Here is a 24,428-nt window from a genome sequence, read left to right as displayed (position 1 = left end):
GAAAGGAAAGAAATAAAATAATAAAGTATCATGCAGAGCATATTCAGGAGAATAAAGGGGGCATGATGATGCAGTATGATCGGATGAGAGGTGGTTGATTTGAGTCAGCTCGGGTAAGGGGAGAGCCACCTTGGGAGCTAAGACACCCGCTATATACTTAGCTAGTTCAGTGTAGAACAAAGAAATCAGCCTAGCAAACTCCTTGGGGATGGCAATAGTGATTTATGTGACATGGGTACCCTGAGGTGGGGACAGGCAGAGAGAGAGGTATGGGCAGCAGGCAGTGCCATGAGAGGAGCTGGAGAGAGGTCAGATGGTATAGCATCAGAGGCTTCAGATGCCCTTCTCCATCACCACCTTGCCCTGAGGCATGTGTAGCCTTTGGGAAGCTCCTTAGAGGACCAGTGCTGGGTACCAGGGAGAGCAGGATGAAGAGGAGGGCCATTGAAGGCAGGGGGAAGAGGAAAGTAGATGGGACATGGAAAGGTAGTCCCCTCTGAGGACAGCCTCAAGTGTGGCCCTTGAGTAAAGAAGCCAAGAATCCTAGACCAATAGGCTGATGAGACGGCTTAGTGGGTAAAGGACACCTGCCACCAAGCCCGAGGCCCTGAGTTCAATCCCCAGGTGGTAGGAGAGAAGAACAAACGACAGAGATACACACACGAGATGAATAAGTACGCAATGAAATTTTTTTGAAAGATGAATCTGTCAGATGAAAGAGGAGGAAGTTGTTTGGTCCAAAGACAAGATGATGCCTTCCATGATCTCTCTGGGTACCCATGTGTTAGTTGTGGTATGAATTGGAAACCTGTGGGGTAAAGTCGGCATTAATGGTGACAGTCTGGAAACCATCAGGATTCCGCATCCAGGAGAGGAGAGCCGTGACTGAGCAGTGTGCTGAGCAGTAGGTCACAGGCTGAAAGCTCAGGGCAGACCTACCATGAGAGAGCAGAGAAAGAATGAAGGAGCTGTTCACATGGCCCTAAGAGAAGATCACCTAAGAGGTCTCAAAAAGAACACACCAAGGCAGGTGTTACTAAAACTAAGAGAGTGGTGTTTCACAAAGGCAGGAGGAAAGCTGTGGGTAACCCAGGGAAGTCCTATCCCATAAGGACCGCACAGCCTTTTATGATCTGGCCGGTTAACAAGCTATTGGTGAACTTCGTGAAAACCAATTTTCTCCCTAAGATGCACAAGGAGGAGTTGGAGAGAGAAAATCTGCTGACAGAGGAGGAAGGTGAACCCTCTTTAAATGTTCAGAGACTTTGCGGCCCTTTGGAGGTCAAAGGTCAGTGTGAGGGAAATTGGATTTTCCATTTCTTACTCAAGTAAATGACTCCATGATGAAGACAACTGGAAATTCAGTCTTCACTAAAATTCTTCATTCTTTCTTCAGGGCCTACCTACCTAGCCTGCTTTCTTCATGCTTGAGGTATGGTTGACCTTTGCAATCTGCCTAATATTTTAAGGCATCATTCAAGTATTTTGTCTCCTTCCTTGTTAGATAAAACATTGAATTTTGGTGAAAATAAGGTTTATATTATAATTATCCTGCTGAAATGGTTCTGTGATAAATTCCATGACACCCATACTGGCTTAGTCCTGTTTCTATTGTTGTGACAGTTTCCATCATCAATTCGGCACAGTCTAGAATCACTTGGGAGCATGTAAGGGATTACTTGAATTACATTAATTGGTGCAAGGACAGCCCACTGTGGGTGGCACATTTTCCTGGACGTGGGGTTCTGGACTGAATAAAAAGAAGAAAGCTAGCTAAAACACTTTCGTGCATTAATTCCTTGCTCTCCACACTTGACTGTGGATGTCCTGTGATTAGGTGTTTCAAGTTCCTTCTGCCTTGACTTCCCCACAAGGGTAGACAGAGCTCCTCCCTGCCTTAGGTTGCTTTGGTAGGGACATTTTACTACAGCCACGGAAAAAGGAAACTAATACAGTTGCTGTAATTAAAAAATACCCTGAAAAAAGCAACTTAGGATGAAATTTTTTATTTGGGCTCATAGTTCAACGTATGCTCCATTGTTGCAGGGAAGTCCCAGCAAGAGGGGCTTGAGGTAGCTGGTCCCATTGCAGTGGAAAGCGAAGGGAGAGTAATGCTGGTGCTCCAGTGCCTTTCTCCTTTTATTCACTGAGGATCCGAGCCTAGGGAATGGTGCTGCTTGCCTTAGGATGGCTCTTCCCTTGTCAGTCAACCTAGTCAAGAGACTCTCTCACAAGCATGACCAGAGCTTGACCTAATCTCCATGCTCCCTCACAGGCATTCACAGAGGATTGTCTTCTAGGTAATTCTAGATGGTGTGAAATTCATACTCAATATTAACTATCACATATATCACTAAGTGACAGTACAATGGTAGCCCCATGTGTCTCATCCTGTATAACAGCTGCCCTGTCACATTTTAAGGATAACACAAAAATTCTCAAGATACTTTTCCCTTGAATAAAACTGACTTTCAGGGCACAACATGAGATACAGGGAAGACTTGGACGGATCTGGTAGGTCCCTTTTGTCACATGTAAACGTGAAGCCCTTGGCAAGTCTCTTAATCCCTCTTAGTTCTCCCTTAGTAAGATGTGACTAAGAACATAAACTAATCTGTGTGTGCACACACACGTTTGCATGTGTGTGAACCTGCGTGTATATGCGTGTGCATACATACACACACACACACACACACACACACACACACACACACACATATATATATATATATATACATATATATATATTAACTGGACTCTTCTTGAAGGGTGCACCACCCAGGCAGAAGACTGTAGATGTAATCAACCGTCTTATCGTCTTATTAAATAAGAAACACAGAACCAATGTAAAAGAGAAAGCCGAGAGGTCAGAGCTCAGAGCTAAAATCTCACCCTTCCTCCTGCGGTGGTCCTAGCTTCCCGAAAGAGAGCTACTTCCTGTGTGTCTGTCTTTTCATAGTCTTTTGTTCTGCCTTCTCATTGGTTGTAAACCCAAACACATGACTGCCTCGTCACTGTCTGTATGTACAGCCCCCCAGGTCTTAAAGGCATATGTCTCCAATGCTGGCTGTATCCTGAACACACAAAGATCTACCTAGCTCTTCTACCAAGTGCTGGGATTAAAGGCGTGTGCCACCACCGCCACACTCTTGCTATGGCTCTAATAGCTCTGACCCCCGGACAACTTTATTTATTAACATACAATCAAACTCACATTTCAGTACAATTAGAATACCACCACAGAAGACCCTCAGAGCCGCAGAAATTCCATCTACTGCACTTAAGTTCCCCTGCAGCTTAACACTGTTACTATCTATCATACGTGACCCCAAAGATGTCCCCCATGTCCATTCTACAGAAAATCTTATGCACAGTAACTGGGAAATCCCAGTCAAGGTATGAGTGGGAAGTTAATAAGTGCCCCTGCCAACTATCAGACACATTTCTTACATGTGTTAGCATTGTAACCTTTGCCCTCGATGAAGCTAACAACAAGGACACTAATGGAATCACATGCCTGAGCTCCAGTCTACCGAATACATTTAGAGTAGGATGATTACTCACACACCGTTTCCAAGATGGTGACTGCTCACTAAATGGGAGCTGATTTGGCCTTCTCAATCCAAGGGACTTGTGTTTCCACCAAAGCATCCACTAACTTATGCATACGTTGCAAAGAAAATGACCATGGTTGAAAGAGAAGCCTACAATGGTTTTCCAACCTCTCTGAGACTAGAAGACAAGCCCAACGGCTGGCTTGTAGCTTATATTATCATCTATATATTTGGCCCTGTAATTCTCTTCATTTTAAGGAGAAATAGAGATTTGCTCTTCATGCCAAATAAAAAACTTTGATCCTCTAATTGAATATCAGCTTACACAATAGATCTAGATTTTGAGTGTGTAGTTTCTTGTTGAAAGAGGTTGGAGATTCCCAAGTTAATATGCTTGTCAATGAACCTAAAATGCCAGTTTTAGGGTTTGAAATAAAATTTTATATAGATAAAAATGATATTTTTTAAACCTATCTATAAAAGCATGTGTATATATTGGAGAGACATCAAGAACAAAGAGAAATTGAGTCAGGCTGAAAATAAATGTTTTTCATGTATTAAAACAAAGTAAGTATTTTTGTTTGTTATTTTTTATGTTTTTCAAGATATGATTTCACTATGTAGTTTTGTAGATGATCCTGGCCTTGAACTCATAGAGATTCACCTGCCTCTGCCTCCCAAGTGCTAGAATTAAAAGCATATGCCACTATGCCTGTCAAAAAGTAATTGCGTGTAGCCCAGAAACCTCTTTTTTTTTTTTTTTATACTAGTAAAGACTAAACCTACCACACAGCGTAATGTGCTGCTGGCAGACACCTCATTACCGCCATACTGCTGGTCAAAGACACACGCCAGGAACCCGCCAGTGTTTAAACCCGCGTTTTGAGGCATCTAGCTGCCCGTATGAGACATGAAGCAGGAACCTGGTTTTGGCTCTGTTTAGAATTGGTTGCTAAATATTCTCAGGTTTAAGGTGGAAACTTGAGCCGTTGGGCACCGTTTGTAGCTGGAGAATTTCTCTCCAGCTCCTGCCACCAAGTCCCGCCAGTCCCAGAGCCCACTTATAAAATAAACACACAGATTCTTACATTATTTAAACTGCTTGGCCATTAGCTCAGGCCTATCATTGTCTAGTTCTTACTCTTATATTTAGCCCATTTCTATTAATCTTTACTTTGCCACGTGGCTTGTAGCTTACCGGTACTTTACATCTTCCTTGTCCTGGCGGCGGCTCCATGCAGTCTCCCCTTTCCTTCCTCAATTCTCCTCTCTGTAAGTCCTGCCTATACTTTCTGTCTGCTATTGGCCAATCAGTGTTTATTTACATATATCGATATCCACAGCAGCAATGCCAGCATCTTTTAAGACTAAAGTATTCCAAACAAAGTGTGTTTGGGCTAGGGAGTATTCATTCTGAAAACTGAAAGGGGGCTATAACCCCACGTTCACACACACCTCAAGGTGAAAATCCACCCCACCCTTCTCTTCCATCTTGATTAATACATCCATAGAAAATGGAACAACTATTATCAAACTCCTTGGAATGACAGAATCATCAAGATGTTTTACGTGAAAGAAAATATTTTTCCAAAAAAGAGTAACTACACTCAGATTTTCTGCCTTTCTTCTGACTGAACATTGTATTTCTAAAGGTAACACAGCCATCTAGTGGAAGAAACTTTAATAGCATATTATCTTACTCTAGGTATTTAAATCTGAACAATAAAAGCTGAATGAGTTCTTATTTCATTATATGATATATGATTGTAAAATGTGAAAGTCTTTGTGATGTGGTGGGGTGTGATTGGTTGATCCTCTTGAGACTGGGTCTACACGGTGCAGGCTGGCCTTGAACAAACTTCTTATATAGCCAGTGTTAACCTTCAACCTCTGATTCTCCAGCCTCCAGCTCCCTAGTGTTGGGCCTACAAGCATGCACCACCATGCCTGGTTTTGTGTGGTGCTGGGAATTGAACACAGGCCTTCATGCATGTCAGTTAGGCAGCCGTGCCAGACTGGGCTACATCCACAAGCCCAGCAGTTTTGTTTTCTTTAACATTTCATTAAACATGCTAAAATTATACATTTGTGTTCCATGACAGTTCCAGACACAAATTTCAAACTCTTTGTTCTCAACATGCTACTCAAAACCAAGTTATATTACAAAAACGTGGGCATGGAAATGCCTACATCCTAGGTTTAAAACTAATTTATTCTCTACCTAAGTGGAAGGCATCCTTGGCTGCTGTCTGACTTTGGTGTGTTCATGACTTGTTTGTTCAGTGTGGTGTGTGTCCTGGGGTGGGAGCAGGGTTTGTGTAGAGACTGTAGTGTTATTTGTGTCTGGTGTGTGTGTGTGTGTGTGTGTGTGTGTGTGTGTGTGTGTGTGTGTTTTGCGTGCCCTATGTTGTGGAGAAGGGCACTTAGCAGGCTGATATGCATTCCCCCCTGTGCTCCGCCCCCCAGCCCCATAGCTTTTCTTTAAGATCAGCTCATTTTGTGAATAATTAAAAAAGGTAAATCATCCTGGACAGCTTTTATAAGAAGAGACAGTGGACATAGGACATACTGCCCAGCAAAGCTTGCCTGAGGCCAGAAGTCAGAGGGTATCCACCCCAGCCTGCTGCAGTTGGGGGCAGTGTGGGAGTCGGCTGAGCAGGTGTATCCTTGCAAATGAAATGGTGTTGGTTTAATCTAGTCACTATTACCTGAGGAGAGTATCGTCTTTATGTGTGCACTTTACTGATTCCTCACATGCATTTTGCATAAATACGTGTGATCATCTGCTATCTCGGCATCACCATGGCTACCGCGAAGGTTTCCTGCTATTCGCCACTTTCTTCAAGCATTGTTTCTAAGAACTGATTGCTTTCTTACAACAGTCGACCACTTTCCAAAAACAGGGTGTGTGCTGTTTCTGATAACAGTGAAGAAAGCCACCGCTTCAGGTGTCCCTCACCCCCACCCCCCACTATCCATACTGCTGCTTCCAAACAGTCCACCATCCGTAGACAGAGCCCACTCTTCTTAGTCTCTGAAATGTGCTAGATGTATTTCCTCCCTTCTCCAGGGCACCAGACCTGAGAGTCTCTATGAAGTCTTCATGCTTGCTTTGGTAGCTATAGCCTGGGTTGTTGTTGTTTCACCTCCCTAAAGTGTGTAGGCTTTGATGAATATTCCCACAGTGCTCACTATGGGTGTGTCTCACTCTCTTTGTGTCTTAGATTGGAAGATAGGAATGTTCATTTAAAATGTTACCTACCTGAAAGTGAAGAAGGAAGAAAAAAAAAACCCACATGCTTAAGGAGAGAACAGTTGATTCTGGCTTACAGTCCTTCGTGGCAGGGAAATCAACATATCAGAAGCTTCAAGTGACTGATCATGTCATATCCACAGTCTAGAAATAGCAATGAATGTGTCTTAATGTTCAACCCACTTCCCCCATCTTATATAGTCTAGAATCCCCTAGAAGATTCTAGAAGAGTCCCACTTACCATCAAGTTGGGTCTCCCTACACTAATATAATCAATATAACCCTCCATAGGCATGCCCAGGGCCCCACCTCCCACTGATTCTAGAGTCTGTCAAACTGACAACACACACATCTTTTGGGGAACTCAAAACTATTATGTTTGGGGTCTTCCTTTTTAACCTTTTCAAAGACATGGAACACTGAGAAGTTTGAGTAAATATGAACCATATTGTTACCTTTAAAAGCAGGCCAAGCCCAAGAATCTTTAGAGCACAACAAAGTGAAATTGAGAGATGTGTCAGTATCAGGACAGGCAGGCAGACCAGCAACAATTTCTTCCTCATTTTCTCCATCTCAATCTCTACATGATGTTTTTAATGCTGCTTCCTCTCTCTCTCTCTCTCTCTCTCTCTCTCTCTCTCTCTCTCTCTCTCTCTCTCTCTCTCTCTCTCTGTTTGCATGAGACAACACACACATGCACAGACTTATGGAAGCCCAAGATTAATGTCAGAAATCTACTTTCCAACTTATTCTTTGAGTCAGGGTCTCTCAATCAAGCCCAGAACTCACCCATTTGACTAGTTCACCCAGCCAGCTGTCTCCAGGGGATTCTTGTCCTATTTTCCTAGGCTACCACTGCTTAAGTTCAATTTTTTTTATTGAAGGCTAATTCTGTGCCCAGTATGAAATTAAGAATGGTACCCATGGTGAACAGTTAAGCATTTACTGAATTTCTGTCATAACTAGATTTAGTCCAAATGTGTGTCCATATTTTACCATCTGTAGAAATGAAAGATGTAAACACAATCCAATATTTTATGCTGATGGCTCTAATATGCTAGCATTTGAGATGTTTGTAAACATCGCAGGAATAGACACAAGAGCCAGGATTATGCTCGGAAGCGTATGATTCATGCACATTGACTCCAGATTGGTCGCTCTACAGCAGAGGCGCAGAGGAAAGAAATTTCTATGACATGCTGCAGAAAGTGAGCGGTGACCTGGGTTTTGTGTGGTACATTCTCTGGGACACTGTGTGGAAATGAGTGACTCCCTACCTCAATAAGAGCTTTTGTAAAAGCCACAAAAAGTGTATACTTGATATATGTGGGGAAAATTTGACAGAATAATGTCGGCAGTGTATCTCACCCAGACACCCACTCAAATTCCAGAGAAACACCTTCACTCAAAGAGTAGCCCACGACTCTCATGAATGACACATGCCATACCTAAATGGATGGCAGGTATCGAAGGCTGCCGTTTGCTAGACTGCCTCAGACACCAGGCACATCCACAGGGCCGACACTCGCAGACTGAATTGGGCACCGCAGCTTTTTCTCAGTCCCTCTCCCCTGGCTGCACTGCACTGAAACCTATGCCGCTCTAGTCCTGGCAGTGTGGCCAGCACTGGTGCCTCTTGGAAGCAGCCAGCTTTCTGGACTCTTTGGACCATACCACTTTTCTCCACTTTTCTCCGAGGTTTACATTCTCCTGTGCCCTCATACCAGCAAGCTTGCCACCACCCCCAAGACAGGAAAATGTCCTTTGCTTCATTATTAAATTTTATTTTTTTCTTTAAGGTTTATGGTGTTTTTAATTAAAGGATCCTCCTAGTCAGACTCAAAGGTAGCTTGGCCTTACTGGTAGGAACCTAAATTCTGTTTGTTTGTTTTTGAGACAGGGTTTCTCTGTGTAGCCCTGACTGTCCTGGAACTTGCTCTGTAGACCAGGTTGGCCTCAAACTCACAGAGATCTGCCTGCCTCTGCCTCCTGAGTGCTGGGATTAAAGACAGTTGCCACTACCATCCTGCAGAACCTGAATTCTTTAGATTCTTCTCTGCACTACATTCTCTCCATCTTCCCCTCCCACAACCCGAGAGTCAAGCATGTATTCATGAGACACCATCTCTCATGTCTCAAAGTCTCTAGCCAGACATTTTAGGCTGAGAAGAACACTCGTGGATACCTCCTCAACTCCAAGGCCTTCCTTTCTACCACAGCTCTATTTAGTGGTTTATGATGGTGATGCCTAACAGAAGGCCTGGTGTATATAGTAGGCACTCAGTAAAAATGCAGGTTATAGTGTTCAAATTCTAGCCCTACCACACAGCTAGCACTCTGTTTGTGATCAACTTACCAGACCACTCTGACCTCTACTTTCCTCACCTGTACAATGGGGATAATAGTAACATTAATGCAAAGAGAATGGTGTCACTAAAAGAATTTCCATTGCCTCTGGTAGTACACGAATGAATGAACCAATGAAGGAGATGTTATAGGACCTTCATTTGCTTCTGATGGGGTCTCATGAAGTCCGTCATCTTCTAGATAGCAATATCAGTTTATTAACTCAGGAGCTTGAGTTTCTACTGAGGAAGGACCACTGAGTCATCCTCCCACCTCCTCTCTCACTGGGCAGGCGCTTTAACCAGCTAAGTCCTGGAAGCATTCCACCTTCCCTTAATATCTACTGGTCACCCCCACTATCTCTGGTTTTCCCCTTGACCCTGGTCTCTACCCCAAGGCACCGTTAAGCTGCAGTTTACCTTAATCTAGCAATTCTTACTGTTCTAACACAACACATGGGGCTTTCCTAATTCCCAGGATCTCACTCTATGTCACAGTGACTCAGAGCCTTCTACTGCCTCGGCGTCATTCCTGTTGCCGTGATAGAATACACAGACAAAGGCAGCTTAGGGGAAAGAGGGCTTATTTCAGCCCACAGTTCAACGTGCGGTCCATTATGGTGGGGAGGTCAAGTTGGCAGGAGCTTGAGCCAACTGCCTAGTCACACCCATAGTAAGGAAAGAGAGGGGGTGAATGCAAATGTGTTTAGAAGGGCCAGGGCCTCTAGCTGAAGAATGGCCCCACCCACGATTAAAATTAGTCTTCCCATATCAGTGAACATAGTCAAAGTATTTCCCCCATAGGTATGGCCAGAGTCCCATCTCCCAGCTGGTTCTGGACCCTGCCAAGATGACAGTGGAAACATAACCATCACATTCACCCAGTGGGCTCCTGCTCCACATCCTTGAAACTGTCTCCCGGAGACTGACTGACATAGAACCCAATCCAGTTGTTCAAACTTTAAGGACTGGAGAAATGATGGTAATGCTGACAAAATTATGGCTTGACGGGAAGGATGCTACAAAGATATCTAAGTCTGTATTGGCTTCTGGTGTGTTCTACCTTTTTAGCTACTAATAGGGAGAAAATAAATGAGAAAAACTCAACAGAACTAAGCAAAACTCAAAATGACTCTCCACTCTTAAAGGTAACACAACAATATGTCAACTATGAAAGCATGTTCAATGTTGAGGTTATAAAGGTACAAATTATGTAAAAGAATTTAAGTAATTTAAGTTACGTAATAATGAAGTCAGAATAGATAATGATACCCATGTGAGGATTCTGATTGATTTTATGATTTTTTTTAAGTTGGTACAGACTTACCAACTCTCACTCACCACCATCCTATAAAAGTGTCACTCCTCTTTCTGCATTTTAAATAATCCCATGTGGCTGGAGTCAAATCTCCTGTGATCTGTTTCTCCTTAGGAGTGATACTTTCCTTTGGCTTTTCGCAATTCCCTTGACAGAGTGTGTTACATTTTGCAGCCTCACCGTCAGGAACGAGGAGAGAGGAGACGGTGCGGGGAGATCCACACACACCACAAAAATGGAGAGCATCCAGGTCCTAGAGGAGTGGTGAGTGTGGCGGCCGGGCTGGGGTCTCTTCTGGGTGTAAGTGTGTGTGCACTTGTGTGCACCCCAAGCCAAAGCGGCATCTCTTGTGGTTCTATGAAGTGAGTGATAACTCGACCTGGAAGATCTTATGACTGCAAATAGCTTTGACCAGGTTTTTCTTTAACCGTGTTACAAGGCCAAGCATTGTCCCAGTTTATCTTTCTCTGATAGTTCAGTAAAGATTATTGCACAAGTTACTGGCTTTTACTTCTCTTAGCTGGAAATATTTTAAAATTTATCTTCATTGTATAAGAATCTAAATACCACATACACACACCTGTGCATGCACACAAAGACACATGCACACCCACACATGCACACCTACACATGCACATGCAACACAAAGACACATGCACACCCACACATGCACACGAACTCACACATACACACACACAGGATTACCAAAATCAACCAGTAAAAACCAGCCACCTAGCCAGCTCCTGGTTTTATAGCCACTAGAACAGCCTTTAGGCAAGTCTTTCCAAAATGAGAAATTGAAATGCAATTTTAGAGGAGAAAACCTGATTATAAGTTGATGGTTCACATAATTATAAAGCATCATTTTTTTTTGCTCTTTATACAAGTTTTAATATGAGTTTCACTGTGATGTTAAGCAGCTGTACATTTAATTTTTTTTATTGATAGTATTGCATGTGTATGTCCATGTTATGTGGATGTGTATATGCACATGTGTGTGGGTGTGCTCCCCCACGTGTGTATGTGTGGATATTAGAGGTGAGCAACAAGTGACTCCACCCCACCCACTCAACACCTTTTTTAAAGCAGGGTCTCTCACTGACCCTGGAGTTCAAATTTTTGCTAAATTGACTTCCTTGTGAGCCCCTGGCATTTGGCTATCTCCACCCCTTACCCCAAGCACTAGGGGTATGGAGCACGTCACCTTCCCTGGCTTTTACATGAGCCCTGGGGATTCAAACTCAGGTTCTCATGCATAGAAAGCACTTTACCCATTGAATCATCTCCCCAGCCCCAAATTTAATACTGTAAATGAATGAAGAGCTTCAGATATTATGGGCCAGCTGCAAGTCTATCTAAGATACCTAGTGAAAATAAATAAAATAAAATAACACCCCTCCTAACCAAATATATTTTGAGTTAAAAGGCAAGATTCTGGATCATCTTAAAAATAAAAAAATTAAATTTTTTTTTTTAAAAAAGGACATTTAATGATAGCGCCACAGTGGCACGATGGGCTCTCCACTGCTAGGTGGTATGGCAGAGCCCACTCCCGCCGGTGGCCTTTAGCCCCCGAGCTGACTTCCGCACTGGGGACTCAGAGCGAAACTGCCCCACTGCAGAACAACTGGGTGCACACATCCTACTACTCTTTGGTCACACAGTCTTATTTTCCACGAACACACGATGCAAAACTCAATGACTTCAGTTTGCCCCAAAACAGAAAACAAAGAGGAAAAGAAAGGAACCAATTTCCCACTTTTTCTGTGATACCTGTGATCGTGGCTTTAAAATTCAAGAAAAATATGACATACACATGTGTGAACATACAAAATGCCCTGAAGTAGATTGCTCCTTTAGTGCACACGAGAAGATTGTCCAGTTCCGTTGGGAAAATATGCATGCTCCTGGTATGAGGAAGATCAAGCTAGACACTCCAAAAGAGACTGCAAGATGGAGGGAAGAAAGGAAAACAAAAAACTACCCAACTCTGGCCAACATTGAAAGGAAGAAAAAGTTACAGCTTGAAAAGGAAAAGAGAGGGGAAGTCTTGACAACAGCACAGTATGGCAAAGTAAAGGCCTGTCCAGACGTTCCCAGATGGCAAAAATCAGAAGTCCTGGTAAACATCATAGATGGAAAAATGGTGGGACTAGACAGAGAGCAGCCATTGGCCTGGGCAATCGTGCCAGAAATTCTAAGCAGACCCTCTCGGTACTTTGATATGCAGTGACTCTGAGTCTGATAAGGAGGAGAAACCACAAAGGACTGTAGTACCTAAGGAGGTGACACCAGCACTGTGCTCACTGATAAGCAGCTCAGGCAGTGTTTCAGGGTCAGAGAGTGAACCGGAAGAGATCCCTATCAAGACTGAAGGAAACATTCCCACAGAAAACCATGTTCTCCACAGCCATCCTCCTAAGAGTCCAAGACAAAATGTTGAAATAGCTGGTAGAATTTGTCACAGGAGCCAAGTGGGAGAGCCAGAGGATTGGTTTCAGGAAGATGGCCCTTAAGAGGAAAAAGAGCTACTACCACCCGTTATATGAACCAAGAACACATTACCCATACCTCCTGGAAATGCTTCTGGCTCCAGACATTTGACATGAAAGAAATGTGATTTTGCAGTGTGTTCGGTACATCATCAAAAAAAAAAAAAAAAAAAAAAAAAAAAGAAAAAAAGACTTTTTTGGACTTAATACTGATTCTGTGAAAACTGAAGATGTCAGTGAAGTGTGAAAGAGAGCAGCATCCTCGTAAGCAGAGAAAACCAAGACCTTTTCAAGACCTGATCAGTGTGAAACTGTAAGCCTCATGGCTGTTAGCTTGGATTTTAAGTCTGACCTTTGGCTTTATGCAAATAAATGCACAGCTGGTCTTAAAAAAATAAATTAAAAAGTAAAAAAATCTCCAAGCTTTGTGCTTCTCCTTCTTTGGTGTGGGGGCAAATAGATCAGTGCCTGGTGGTTTGGGCAATAAAGTAGTGGTATTTATTGTATACAGTTGTCCTGAAAAATCCTTCAGGCTCTTCTAAAAGTCCTCTGCTTTTTAAGGAATACGTTGAGCATTTGGGGACATTTTGTGACAAGTGTACAAAACTGTCATGGACTGGCCCATTGGGGGTACCACGACCGTAGGAGAACCAGGCTTGGGTAGTCAGGAAGGCAAGAATTCGGTGAATGACAGAGAGACAACACATTTAGAAGTGGTTTGAATCTGTTGTAATTTTACTTTTGGAAATTAGTAGTTTATATATAGAAAAGAAAACTATCAAGTCATACAAGGAACAACGAGAGCTTGGTAATAATTTAATGACATCATTTTTTTAAAAAAAAAGCAAGTACACAGTTATTAATCGGCGCTAGACATATCCCTTCACCCATAAGAACTTTATGACCCAAAAAGCAGTCTGTATTTTTTTTTTTTTTTTTTGGTTTTTTGAGACAGGGTTTCTCTGTGTAGCTTTGCGCCTTTCCTGGAGCTCACTTGGTAGCCCAGGCTGGCCTTGAACTCACAGAGATCCACCTGGCTCTGCCTCCCGAGTGCTGGGATTAAAGGCGTGCGCCACCAACGCCCGGCTCAGTCTGTATTTTTTTAAACTTAGTACAGTCCCTAGACTTGTGTAGGTTTCTTTGTGGTTGTAGCTATGTCCTTTATCTTTATCTTAGCCATTTTTCTAGTTTATTATGTATTTTTTTTGTTTTTATGACCCATTTAGCCAATTTGGATGTTGTAGATCCTAAGTCTTTTGTTAGTTTTTTTTTATTACATATATCTTTTAATATAAAATCTTTTTATCTGTTGGAATATGGACTCTTATACTTTTACACCTGAAAGGGGAAGGGGTTTTGTTGTAGTCTTTAAGTTTTTCATGTTGAATTTTTCTTAACAGAGGGGCCCACCATCTGACTCCTATGAGATAACGTTTTTTTGTTGTTTTTTTTTTTTACCATAAATCATTTTAGTTGGGATTCCTAAAGGATTCCTAGTGGGTGAGTGTTCATTCCCTAGAAATGCCTAAACGATTATACTTTTTTTTTATCTAGTGGCTTGGGGTCTTAAAAAAGTAGCTTATTTTGTTATATTTGATTAAGATCTATGTCCAGCTTTTTTTTTATAGTTTATAACCCAAGCATTTATTAATTTTGGCTGTGCTTCATAGATTAATTAGAACATTATCAGAGAAGCAGTTATACAGAACCCATAGCCCAGGGAGCTCATGATCCGTGAAGCTCGTCTTCTTTGAGAGGTAGGCATAACATGGCACTTTGTCAGGGACCTTTAGGGAGCTTAGTCCCGTGGGACCAGTCAGCTATTATAGACATAATTGTTTATGTCACACGGACGACACTGGAGATTGTGTAAATAATAAGAATTTATTATTATTATAATAATGGATCCTGGAAATGAAAAATCAGCTTTCTTACGGTTAGACCATGGAACTGAGGAAGAGAGAAAAGTTATTCACAGAATGTTCCCAACTGCTCGGAAACATCACCACTTGCAGAATTCCGTAGGACTGTCCCACAGCTATGAGCATGTGGTATATAACTCCTTGCTGTTCTAACCTGTGGCTCCCGTCCCTGCATCTTGCACCCCTGGGTTCCTTTGTCCAGCCAGGCTCGGGACTGATATAGTCAGTCCTCGGATGGCTTGCCGGATCAAGCCGGGCGGAATAGCGAAACGCGGCCATTAGAGGGCAGCACGTGACTAAGAATTTCCAACCACCAGCTCCCTTCCCTGCTAGCATTCGCAGGTGGAGGTGGACGGATGCCGCTGCTTCTAATGGCTTCTTCACCCTCTCTCTGCAGCCAGGACCCCACTGCGGAGGAAGTCTTGTCCTGGTCTCAAAATTTTGACAAGATGATGAAGACTCCTGCGGGACGCAACCTTTTCCGAGAGTTCCTCCGAACAGAATACAGCGAAGAGAACCTCCTCTTCTGGCTAGCCTGCGAAGACTTGAAGAAAGAACAGAACAAAAAAGTGGTTGAAGAGAAGGCCAGAATGATTTACGAGGACTACATTTCTATACTGTCGCCGAAAGAGGTAAGAGGCCGGAGAATGCTGAGGTGGGCTTCCTGAGACCAGGGCGGCTCTAAAGGGTCCACTCTGAGAACATTGGGTGCCTAGACCTCTCTGGCTAGGTTAATGAGCTTCCGTTTAGAGTCCCCCTGGACACGTTGAAGGCCAGGTCTCCCCAGTGTGCTTTGATCATTCATTCATTCATCGCTGGCCTCACAGTCTGTGACAGGTACTTGCTTTCCAGAACTAACGCCATGCAGAAGCAAGTCGCTATGTTGTATAAAGTGGGTGATGCTTTTCCAAAGCATGATGCTCAGGCCGTGTATCTGAGAGCCCCCGTGGGTCATTTGTCTAAAAAGCCAATCAATCACTGAAGCCTACCCAGGAATGTGTGCGTGTGTGTGTGTGTGTGTGTGTGTGCGCGCGCGCGCGCGCGGCGCGCAATGGTACGCGTTCACAATGGTGCACGCGCGCGCGCACACACACGCATATATATGCAACAATAGGTGTGCATATATATATGTATATATATATATATATTTGCATATTCATTAGGAATCATTCTCAATTGCCCTTCTATATTACCATCGAGGTGGGTTTTTTTTCCGAGCAAACCTAGAGTCCCTCCCCCTCCCCCAGTCTGCATGCTCTGGGGATTTTTCTGTCTCCTGCTTCTGAAGCTCACAAGGGACCCCACCCACCCACAGGGCATTTCTGTGGGGTTCTGGGAATGGAAGGCAAGCTCTGATCCTCATGCTTGCAAGCGCTTTAACAGCAAAGCCATCCCCACCCCATCCCCACCCCATCCCCACCCCCCCCCCCCCCCCCATCCCCACCCCACCCCACCCCCACCCCCACCAAGTTCTGCTTAATCTGGACTTCGGGAAACAGAGCCCAGGATTCTTTGCTTTTACCCAGCTGCTCACATAAATACTAGTTTGAAAACATTTCCCTGGCTGGCACTCAAAAAAAAATAAATAAAAATAAAAAAATAAAACCCCATGGCATCCTTGTTGACTCTTAGGCTGGGATTTTTTTCCCCCAGTACTGAAGGACTCACTTTTCTCCTTTCTTTACCACTAACTCTTGGACAGAAATGGAGAATAGAAATTATTTTTTCCTTCCTGTATACTTTATCAGAAGTGCTAGCCTGTTTTTTCCATTTTCTGAATGAACCTATAAGGTTCTAGCAACCAAATTAAAATTTTAAGTTAATTTGCTCTTGAGAAATGTTCAAGGGGTTACAGTAATATGATGACCAGCCCCACCCACCCCCTTTGTTGGTGGTGGTGACTTCATATGGTGTGAAAAAGCCAAATGAAGTGAAGAGCTCACTTACAAAATGTGTGTTTAAAAAGAGAATACCCAACAAAGGAGAACATGTAATCAGTCCAGCTAAGAGATGGATACTTTTTTGTATGCATAAATTGGGTAGGTCAGACTGCAGAAACTAATTGCTGGCCTCCATTTCCTGACAAACCTAGCAAGCTGCCCTTTGGATTATCCATCAGTCTAACACACGTGTCTGTTGAGTTCAGGAACATGGTGAGATCTGCGTAGCTTCATTCTGAGATCACTGCAGACAACACACAGTCCTGTCTGTGGAGGAGAAAAGCAGCCAGAATCAAGATGGTCATCACAACATGCTTAGGCCAAGGTGTTGTGTATAAACACAAAAGGCTGTGTGTTAAGAGACAGTCAGCCATGCACCACAACACCATGATCACAGTCGAAAGCAATCAACACTCTGGATGATTGTTTTGTCTCCTTTATGGTTTTTCTTTTCTCCTCCTCCTTTGGCTGGGCTGGGGATCCAAGCCTCCTACATTTGTAGGTTTTATTTCAAACATGGCCTTTTAGGACAGATCATTCGATCTGTTCCCCTAACCATGGCTTTAGTGCTATTTTTCTGTTCCTACTTTCCTAACATGTCCTTTGTGTCCCAGGTAAATTGCCCAGTAATAGCGGCATGTGATGGATAACTGGATATTTTTTTTTCCTGAGTTTAATTTCTGTATACTTTTAAAGCAACACTGCATTGGTAATTTTATTGAGTATTCTGACTTCCTAAGATTTTTTTATTAAATATTATACTTCATTATCCTAGTTTCTGCTCTGTAGAGATCTTTAAAGATGTTTCCCAGATGGCGCCACATGGTTAGGACTGTAGAGCTACTCTGTTTCTGCTTTTCTCTACTCTCCCATGGTCTGTGCTCTCCCTGCCTTGATTTGGTGGGACCCTTTGGAATATGAAACTATTAAGTACCATGTATGACACGTGTGCTGATTTTGGTCGGGGAACTCTTTTCTGCCTTCAGATTTGTACCCAATTGTCAACAGAGTCACCCTAACAATCACGGGAAAGGAGTGGGTGGTGAATAACATTCTGATTATTCTCTGGTAGTGGCACTCAATAATACATGGAGAAGATAAACACGAAGAAGCCAAGATCTCTGTGAGCCAAATTGTTCTTTTCTTTTCTCTTCTTCTTCTTCTCATTCCCCTTTCTTCTTCTCCTTCTCCTTCTTCTTCTTTGCTGTTGTATAATTCCACATCAAAAGGAGGAAATCACAAATCATTTATTTAGCCTTTGAAAGGACAGTCTCTGGGGTCGTGAGTATCAGACTTCATCTATGAAATCTCTCTGAGATGTCCTTTGCAAACCACACAGACATAATCTGTTGTTGTTCCATTTTAGGTCAGCCTGGATTCTCGAGTTAGGGAGGTGATCAACAAGAACCTGCTGGACCCGAGCCCTCACATGTATGAAGACGCCCAGCTCCAGATCTATACCCTGATGCACAGGGATTCTTTCCCAAGATTCTTGAACTCGCAGATCTACAAAGCCTTTGTGGAAAGTACTGCCAACTCTTCTTCTGAATCGTAACTTTCATGGGAAAGGCAAAAAAAAAAAAAAAAAAAAATCACTTCAGAGGGCTGGGATGGGAAATATAAGTAGTAAAATGACACCAGAAATTGAGTTCCTGGAGAACTACAGGTTGGCACCCTCGGGCTGCTGGCAAGAGACAACCATGAGGGTCTTTGTCTCCATTTTTAATCGAGGTTACCCATGATTCTGTTTGGAGAAAATTCTATACGAGACAGTGAATTGCCAAATTAAGTTTGTTTATTCAACACTTGTTCTCCTTGCAAGCAAACTGTGTTCCTAGTCCTCTGAGCAGTCTCCTAGTGCATCTCCAGAGGCCGCATGTGCAAAGTACAACTGCTTTGTCTGCCACTTAGCTGTACTATTTCCTCAGTAGCATACCTTATATCTGTATTTAAGGACTTTTGTGCAATATGGTCTCTTAGAAACAATCGCCAACAAATTGGCTGTGGTTTGCATTTTTTAAGCATAATCTGATACAAAAAAGGCTATTTTAAACATGTAACAGTGATATTTAACCATGCTACATACTATGTTTAGTACAGGGACTTTGAAGCCAATTTTTCTGTACATGGAAAGAAAAAGTTAGCTGACCATCTCTGCCTGTGGATGGGTCTTAGTCTGAGAGCCCTCCGGTTGTTCACTGCCCAAACTCTGGCATTTTCATTACAGCAGAGTTTGCTCTGTTTAAAAAAAAAAAAGAAAGAAAGAAAACAACAACAACAAAACCTAACAGTGATAAGAAAAATTTAAAAAGCACAAAATCGTCTGAAGATTTTGTTGAAAAATCCAAGAGTGATACTGTTTTTAGGTATTTCATACAAGAAGAAATGAGTCTATGTATATATCAAATGTCCAATACTATAATTAATTTATTAAAGAATGGCTCTCCAGTTCTAAATTAGTCATGTAAAGTTATGTATGTCAGCAAGAAAATAATAATGTGCTTGCTGATCCAGTTTGGGACTATAAAGCAAAAGATCTAGTGAGGAATGCCTACGTGTAGCACTGTGAAAACATCTCGAGGAATTGCATCTGGCATGTGGCATATTTGCCTTGAACGTATAATCCAGTGAAAAGTTTAAGTTTTTCCTAAGCCAACATTTTATAAAGGGTTATGAAGAAGAAAACCTCCGACGTCAGACCTTAACTGTTTTCATGTAGTATCTCAAGAAAGATTTATTTTAACATTGTTACACAAAATTAACCCTCATCCACAATTAAAAGGCAGTACAGTGCTCAAATATTTTAGCTGCCAATATTATTTTTTGTAACTACATTAACTCTTTACATGAAATACTCACCTGACCCTGGCATGTATTTCTGACCTTCAGAACAGTGTCGTATTGTGCACAAAACCAAAATTACAATCAATTTCATATTTATATCAAGGTCTTATCTTTCAATATCAATATCCCCTGGAGACTATTTTTTTAATCTTAAACTCAATGAATATAATGTTGAGTAATCTAAAAAAAATGGAAGATTTAAAAAGATTTATATCCACTGAGAATACTGGCCTTATATTAAGGATGATATTTAAATTATAGGTTTTATTTGTCATTTTTTAACTACCTCTCATTTTTAATTTATTAAACATATTTTTTTAAAAAGAAAAGTTTGGAGTTTTCTTTTTAAATTTATGTTACTTGAAAGGTTGGCATCATGTTTCTTTTTCCATAAATTTAAAACATTTCAAGAATTGTTTTTTAAGTGAGTATGATTTTCTAACTTATATAGAATTCAGGAGCTATGATTAAAAGGGCTATTACCTATTCCCTATGCAAATATTTTAGCTGTTGCAGTGTTTGACGAAATGGGATTTTAAAGACAATTTGCAGAGTCGAAAACTAAGCGTTCTGTTTACACTGGCGTCGCTGACTATCCTACCATGTTCAGCACTTTTAAATACATTATTTATGAACACATAGTTAAAGTGCAGATAGAAAGTATTTATAACCGTCATCTTTTAACACATGCCTGTGTTTCTTTTTCTGAAAGTCTTAGTGTATTTAAGATGTGCTTTATTCATGTCACCTAGATATTTACTATTTGAATAGTTTCAGTAATACGTTGAGAAAAAGATAGTTATGAAGATGTTTACAGAAAAAAAATCCTATTTTTTTTCCTAAAGAGTCAAGAAAACTTAAAAGGGGCACCGTTGCTTCTATTGTGAAGTCCCATCATTCTGAATCATTTAATTATTTTCTTGATTAGTGTTTATTATGCTCCTAGGAGTGTACACATATATAGTATGGCATCATACGTGTTTCTGTGTTTGAGGCACAATGAATTGGTGCACGTACCAGGAGATATGTAATATACTATGACTCCCTGCATGCACAATTGTTTTTGATGTAGACTTTATATTCCTGTTGTTACTGTGGATGCTGGTGACTTACTCTCATAGGTTATCTTTACAAGATGCTTTGGACGGTTAGGTGAGTTGTCTTGATTGACAATGCAGCTAATATTTTACCAAATGTAGAAGTTAAGGGCCTCCATAATGAGGCCTCGTCTCTAACCTGGGCATTTGCCATGTTTGCATTTCAAAGTTGCTGTGTCTTTTTGGAACCCCGGTTAAGAAGTTTCCCTGAGAAGGTTCTAGAGCACATTTGCACAGTCCATGTCATTAGCCAGGCCGTGTGAGCAGGTCTGTGCTAAATTCCTATTTCAGGGGCGAGGGTTCCTTACTTCATTCCAGAATGTTTCAAGTTTGGAAGGGTGTGTCTGTGGATTTATAACTATACCAGTTTTTACAGTATGGTATGATTTCTTCAGTTTAAATCACAGAGCTATCATAAACAAACAAAAGCCCTCAACTGGTGTCTCTGCCACCATTTCAAGAGCACAACATTTGCTTTATTCAATTTTGATTTCATCCCTAGCGGGTATATAGCTCCCTGGGGGAAATACTAGCACTTTAAAATGAAGCACCTTGTGTTTAAATTGCCAAGATAATTTTTTATGTTGTTAGAATCTGCTAATACACAGAAGAGGTTAATGCACTTTCTATAGTACCTGTCTATAGACATATCTATTAAAAGTAGGTGATGTAGATGATGTATACAGAGGTGACTTGAAAACAGAGGTCTTGGGAGGTGGATCTTCCAAATAGACATGCTAACACTGGATGGATGACTCTTCTCTTTCTGGCTTATTATGATGTTATCCAAGGTTATCACAGATGCTCTGACAGTATGACAAGGCACACGGGAATATGAGCAAAACAGGATTGTGATACTGAAATTGTGAAATGCAAAAGTCAAAATTATAATATGGTCTTTAAAAAATTCATACAATATTTATATATAACCAGTTTTCACAGTGAGTCGCCATGCCTGGATTGTTTATTAGTGCCCTCCAATGCCTTTTAGTATAAAGTGTGTGCTACATTTATTTGATAGTTCAGTGTCAAAGGACTATACAACTAGAGAAAGGCTTATTTGTTGAAAACAAATACATGTCTCTCCCTATTGTGCTGGTTTAAAATAATACTTGAATCTTAATTTAAGTCTATTCTTTTTTTTTTCTCTATAATTTTTTAATCTTCTCGGAAAAAGTCACATTGTAATTGTGGAAACCACACTCAAAACAAATAAAAAAAAATCAGGTGCTTTGGTGAAGATTTTTAAATGGAAGAAACAAAATTAACCATAGGAAAATAACCTTTTGAAAAACCACCAATTTGTTTTTAAACAGCTAGAAGATATACTTAGAACCTGACATAACATGGATTTTTGAATACTTTAAGCTTTATGTATTATTTTGAAATGGGAAAGAATGTCAAAAGATTGGCTTACCTATCTATTTGGATTGCCAGTTAATGACCAATTTCCAAAGGAAGTCGATTATTTGGGTATTCTTTTTTGTTTTTAAATATTCAATGTCAATATACAATGCCATCCTTAGAAAGGAGTATCCCACATGTAATAATTTTAATAATTCTTCACTTGCCACAACTGCCAACATTTACCACTAAAACATCTGAGACCTTACTTCAGAATGTATCTGCAAGATTTTAATATCATTGCAACACACAGTGTGCATTGAGAAGTATTGGCTCCCAGCAGCAAACTTTGAGTTTTGTGTATGTTTAAAAAAATATTACTCTTACAGATATAGTCCTACAGAGCCGTAAGTGACATGTTTTCCCCATCAGTTTAAGTGAATATTCCAGACCATCATTTCTAGTGAGAACACGGAGGGAGTGGGTGTTGCCTTAGTTGGGCAGATGGGGCTGGGGACTCATTCGATTCTTGTGACAAAGGCTCTGTATTGGGGAAAGCAGGTATCAAAAGTACTCATAGTGATAACCGACGTTTTAATGTCATGTGGACAACCTGAAGTTCAAGTCCCCCTCATGTCTTGTGCCAAATGTTTTCTGTTGCAAGTTTTTCTGTTGATGTATCCCTTCATTACAGCATTTCAGCTTTTTAAATAGTTAGCGATTCCCGTTTTAAACCAATAATTAAATTGTCTTAGGCTTGGGCATATCTCCTTTTGAAATGACCAAACTGATTTCAACTGGTATCCAGAGATGGTAGAAAAGTCACTATCCTTTCTGAATCTGTCTCTTCATCCGAACATGAAGAATATTAATTATGGGGTGGTCATGGGAACATTGGTATTGCGTACGATAATTTATCAGAGTTCTGCAGGCCAGTAATAGTCACATTTTTAGGAAGGTCTATAGTCAATGTCATTTTAATATATTTTCTCCCAAAATTTTCCTTTAAATTTTTTAGGTTAGCATACAAAAATGGGTTTCATTACAACATTTTCATACAGATGTTTTATTATATCTTGTTCTCATTTATTACCCAGCAACTTTCCCTGTGCTCTCTACTCTACTTTCTTTGTTTATTATTTGAAACATATTTGCAAAATCTAAATATGAACATGCACACATGTGCGCGCGCGCGCGCACACACACACACACATGCACACACACACACACACATGCACACACACACACACATGCACACACACACACACACACACACACAAAGACGGAGACATAGGAAATAAATCAACATTCCCAAGGATAGGAATAATATAAAAATCAAGTTAGTTACCAATATACCAAGTATGTCAGTAGATGATAGAGACAACTGTAATTTCATAAAGCACCATTAAAAAACCATCTTTTTAATAGTAGTGTGATTTTGTCAATTCTATCATGAAACTGTGAGTGGAAAGACTGATAACAGTTGCTATGTGTTTCATCAAATTTTAGAATATTTTCAGCCTTTATTGAAAGATCACAAAGACAGTACAGAATGGCCTCATGTGCTCTACCCCTGTGACAGCCATTAGTCACAGTTAAAGAGTAATGTTGACTCATTGAGTCTGTACTCCACTCCAATACCAGATGCTTTACCCAATGTCTTCTCTCTGCCCCTACATCTGGTAACAACGTGACCATTTGTTGTTACCTCTCCTTTCAGCTGTGACTTTCTAGAAGTGTTCTTGTATCCTTCATAACCTTGACAATTTTGAGAGGAAGCAGACATCTATTGTGCAGAGCATCACTCTGCTGGGATTTGTCTAGGTGTTTGTGTGTGTGTGTTTAGATAGGAGTTTTTGTTTTCTAGAAGGAATAGTGTTATTCTTGTCTTGTTATTGTAAAGATTTATTTTGATTTTATGTGTATGAGTGTTTTGTCCACATGTACATATGTGACCATATGCGTGCAGCACCTCAGAGGCCAAAAGAGTCCCCAGGAATGGGAGCTACAGATGGTTTTGAGTGTCCCGTCCGTCCCCCCGTCCCCCCCCCCCACCGCCATGTGTGTGCTGGGAACTGAACCCCGGGTCCTCTGCAAGAGCAGCAAGTGCTCTTAACTGCTGAGCCACCTGTCCATCCCTGAATAGCGCCAAGTTTTTTACAGGACATCAAAGGCACATGCCAGCAGGCTAATGACTCTTGCTTTGGGCTCTTCTTTGTTGTTGTTGTTGTTGTTGTTGTTTACCTATCACCTGGTTGAAGCATCCTGTTCTGAGTAGCCTCTCTGCTGTTGAGTAATACACACGCACAAGAGGGTGTC

At 41.3% G+C, this 24,428-nt stretch overlaps 1 protein-coding gene and 1 pseudogene across 6 annotated transcripts in view; both read left to right on the top strand.

Moving 5' to 3' along the window:
- The window catches only part of Rgs17 (regulator of G protein signaling 17), a 93,360-nt gene extending 73,789 nt beyond the window's left edge, over positions 1 to 19,571 (top strand). For 3 of the 6 annotated variants that reach the window (XM_028890226.2, XM_028890225.2, XM_037200456.1), the window contains 4 exons: positions 1,397 to 1,432; positions 10,645 to 10,734; positions 15,282 to 15,516; positions 18,191 to 19,571. In XM_028890226.2, coding sequence (XP_028746059.1) covers positions 1,397 to 1,432; positions 10,645 to 10,734; positions 15,282 to 15,516; positions 18,191 to 18,379 — 550 coding nt within the window. In that variant the 3' untranslated portion in view covers positions 18,380 to 19,571. The remainder of the gene's footprint in view (positions 1 to 1,396; positions 1,433 to 10,644; positions 10,735 to 15,281; positions 15,517 to 18,190) is intronic. The other 3 variants (XM_037200455.1, XM_028890227.2, XM_037200457.1) reach the window with 1 other exon arrangement.
- Positions 11,961 to 13,860, top strand: LOC114707487 (annotated as a pseudogene).
- Positions 19,572 to 24,428: the final 4,857 nt, after the last annotated feature.

The sequence above is a fragment of the Peromyscus leucopus genome, chromosome 8a, assembly GCF_004664715.2.
Source record: "Peromyscus leucopus breed LL Stock chromosome 8a, UCI_PerLeu_2.1, whole genome shotgun sequence".
Lineage (NCBI taxonomy): Eukaryota > Metazoa > Chordata > Mammalia > Rodentia > Cricetidae > Peromyscus > Peromyscus leucopus.
The sequence above is the reverse complement of the archived record's forward strand: the minus strand, read 5'-3'. Positions and strand labels throughout refer to the sequence as shown.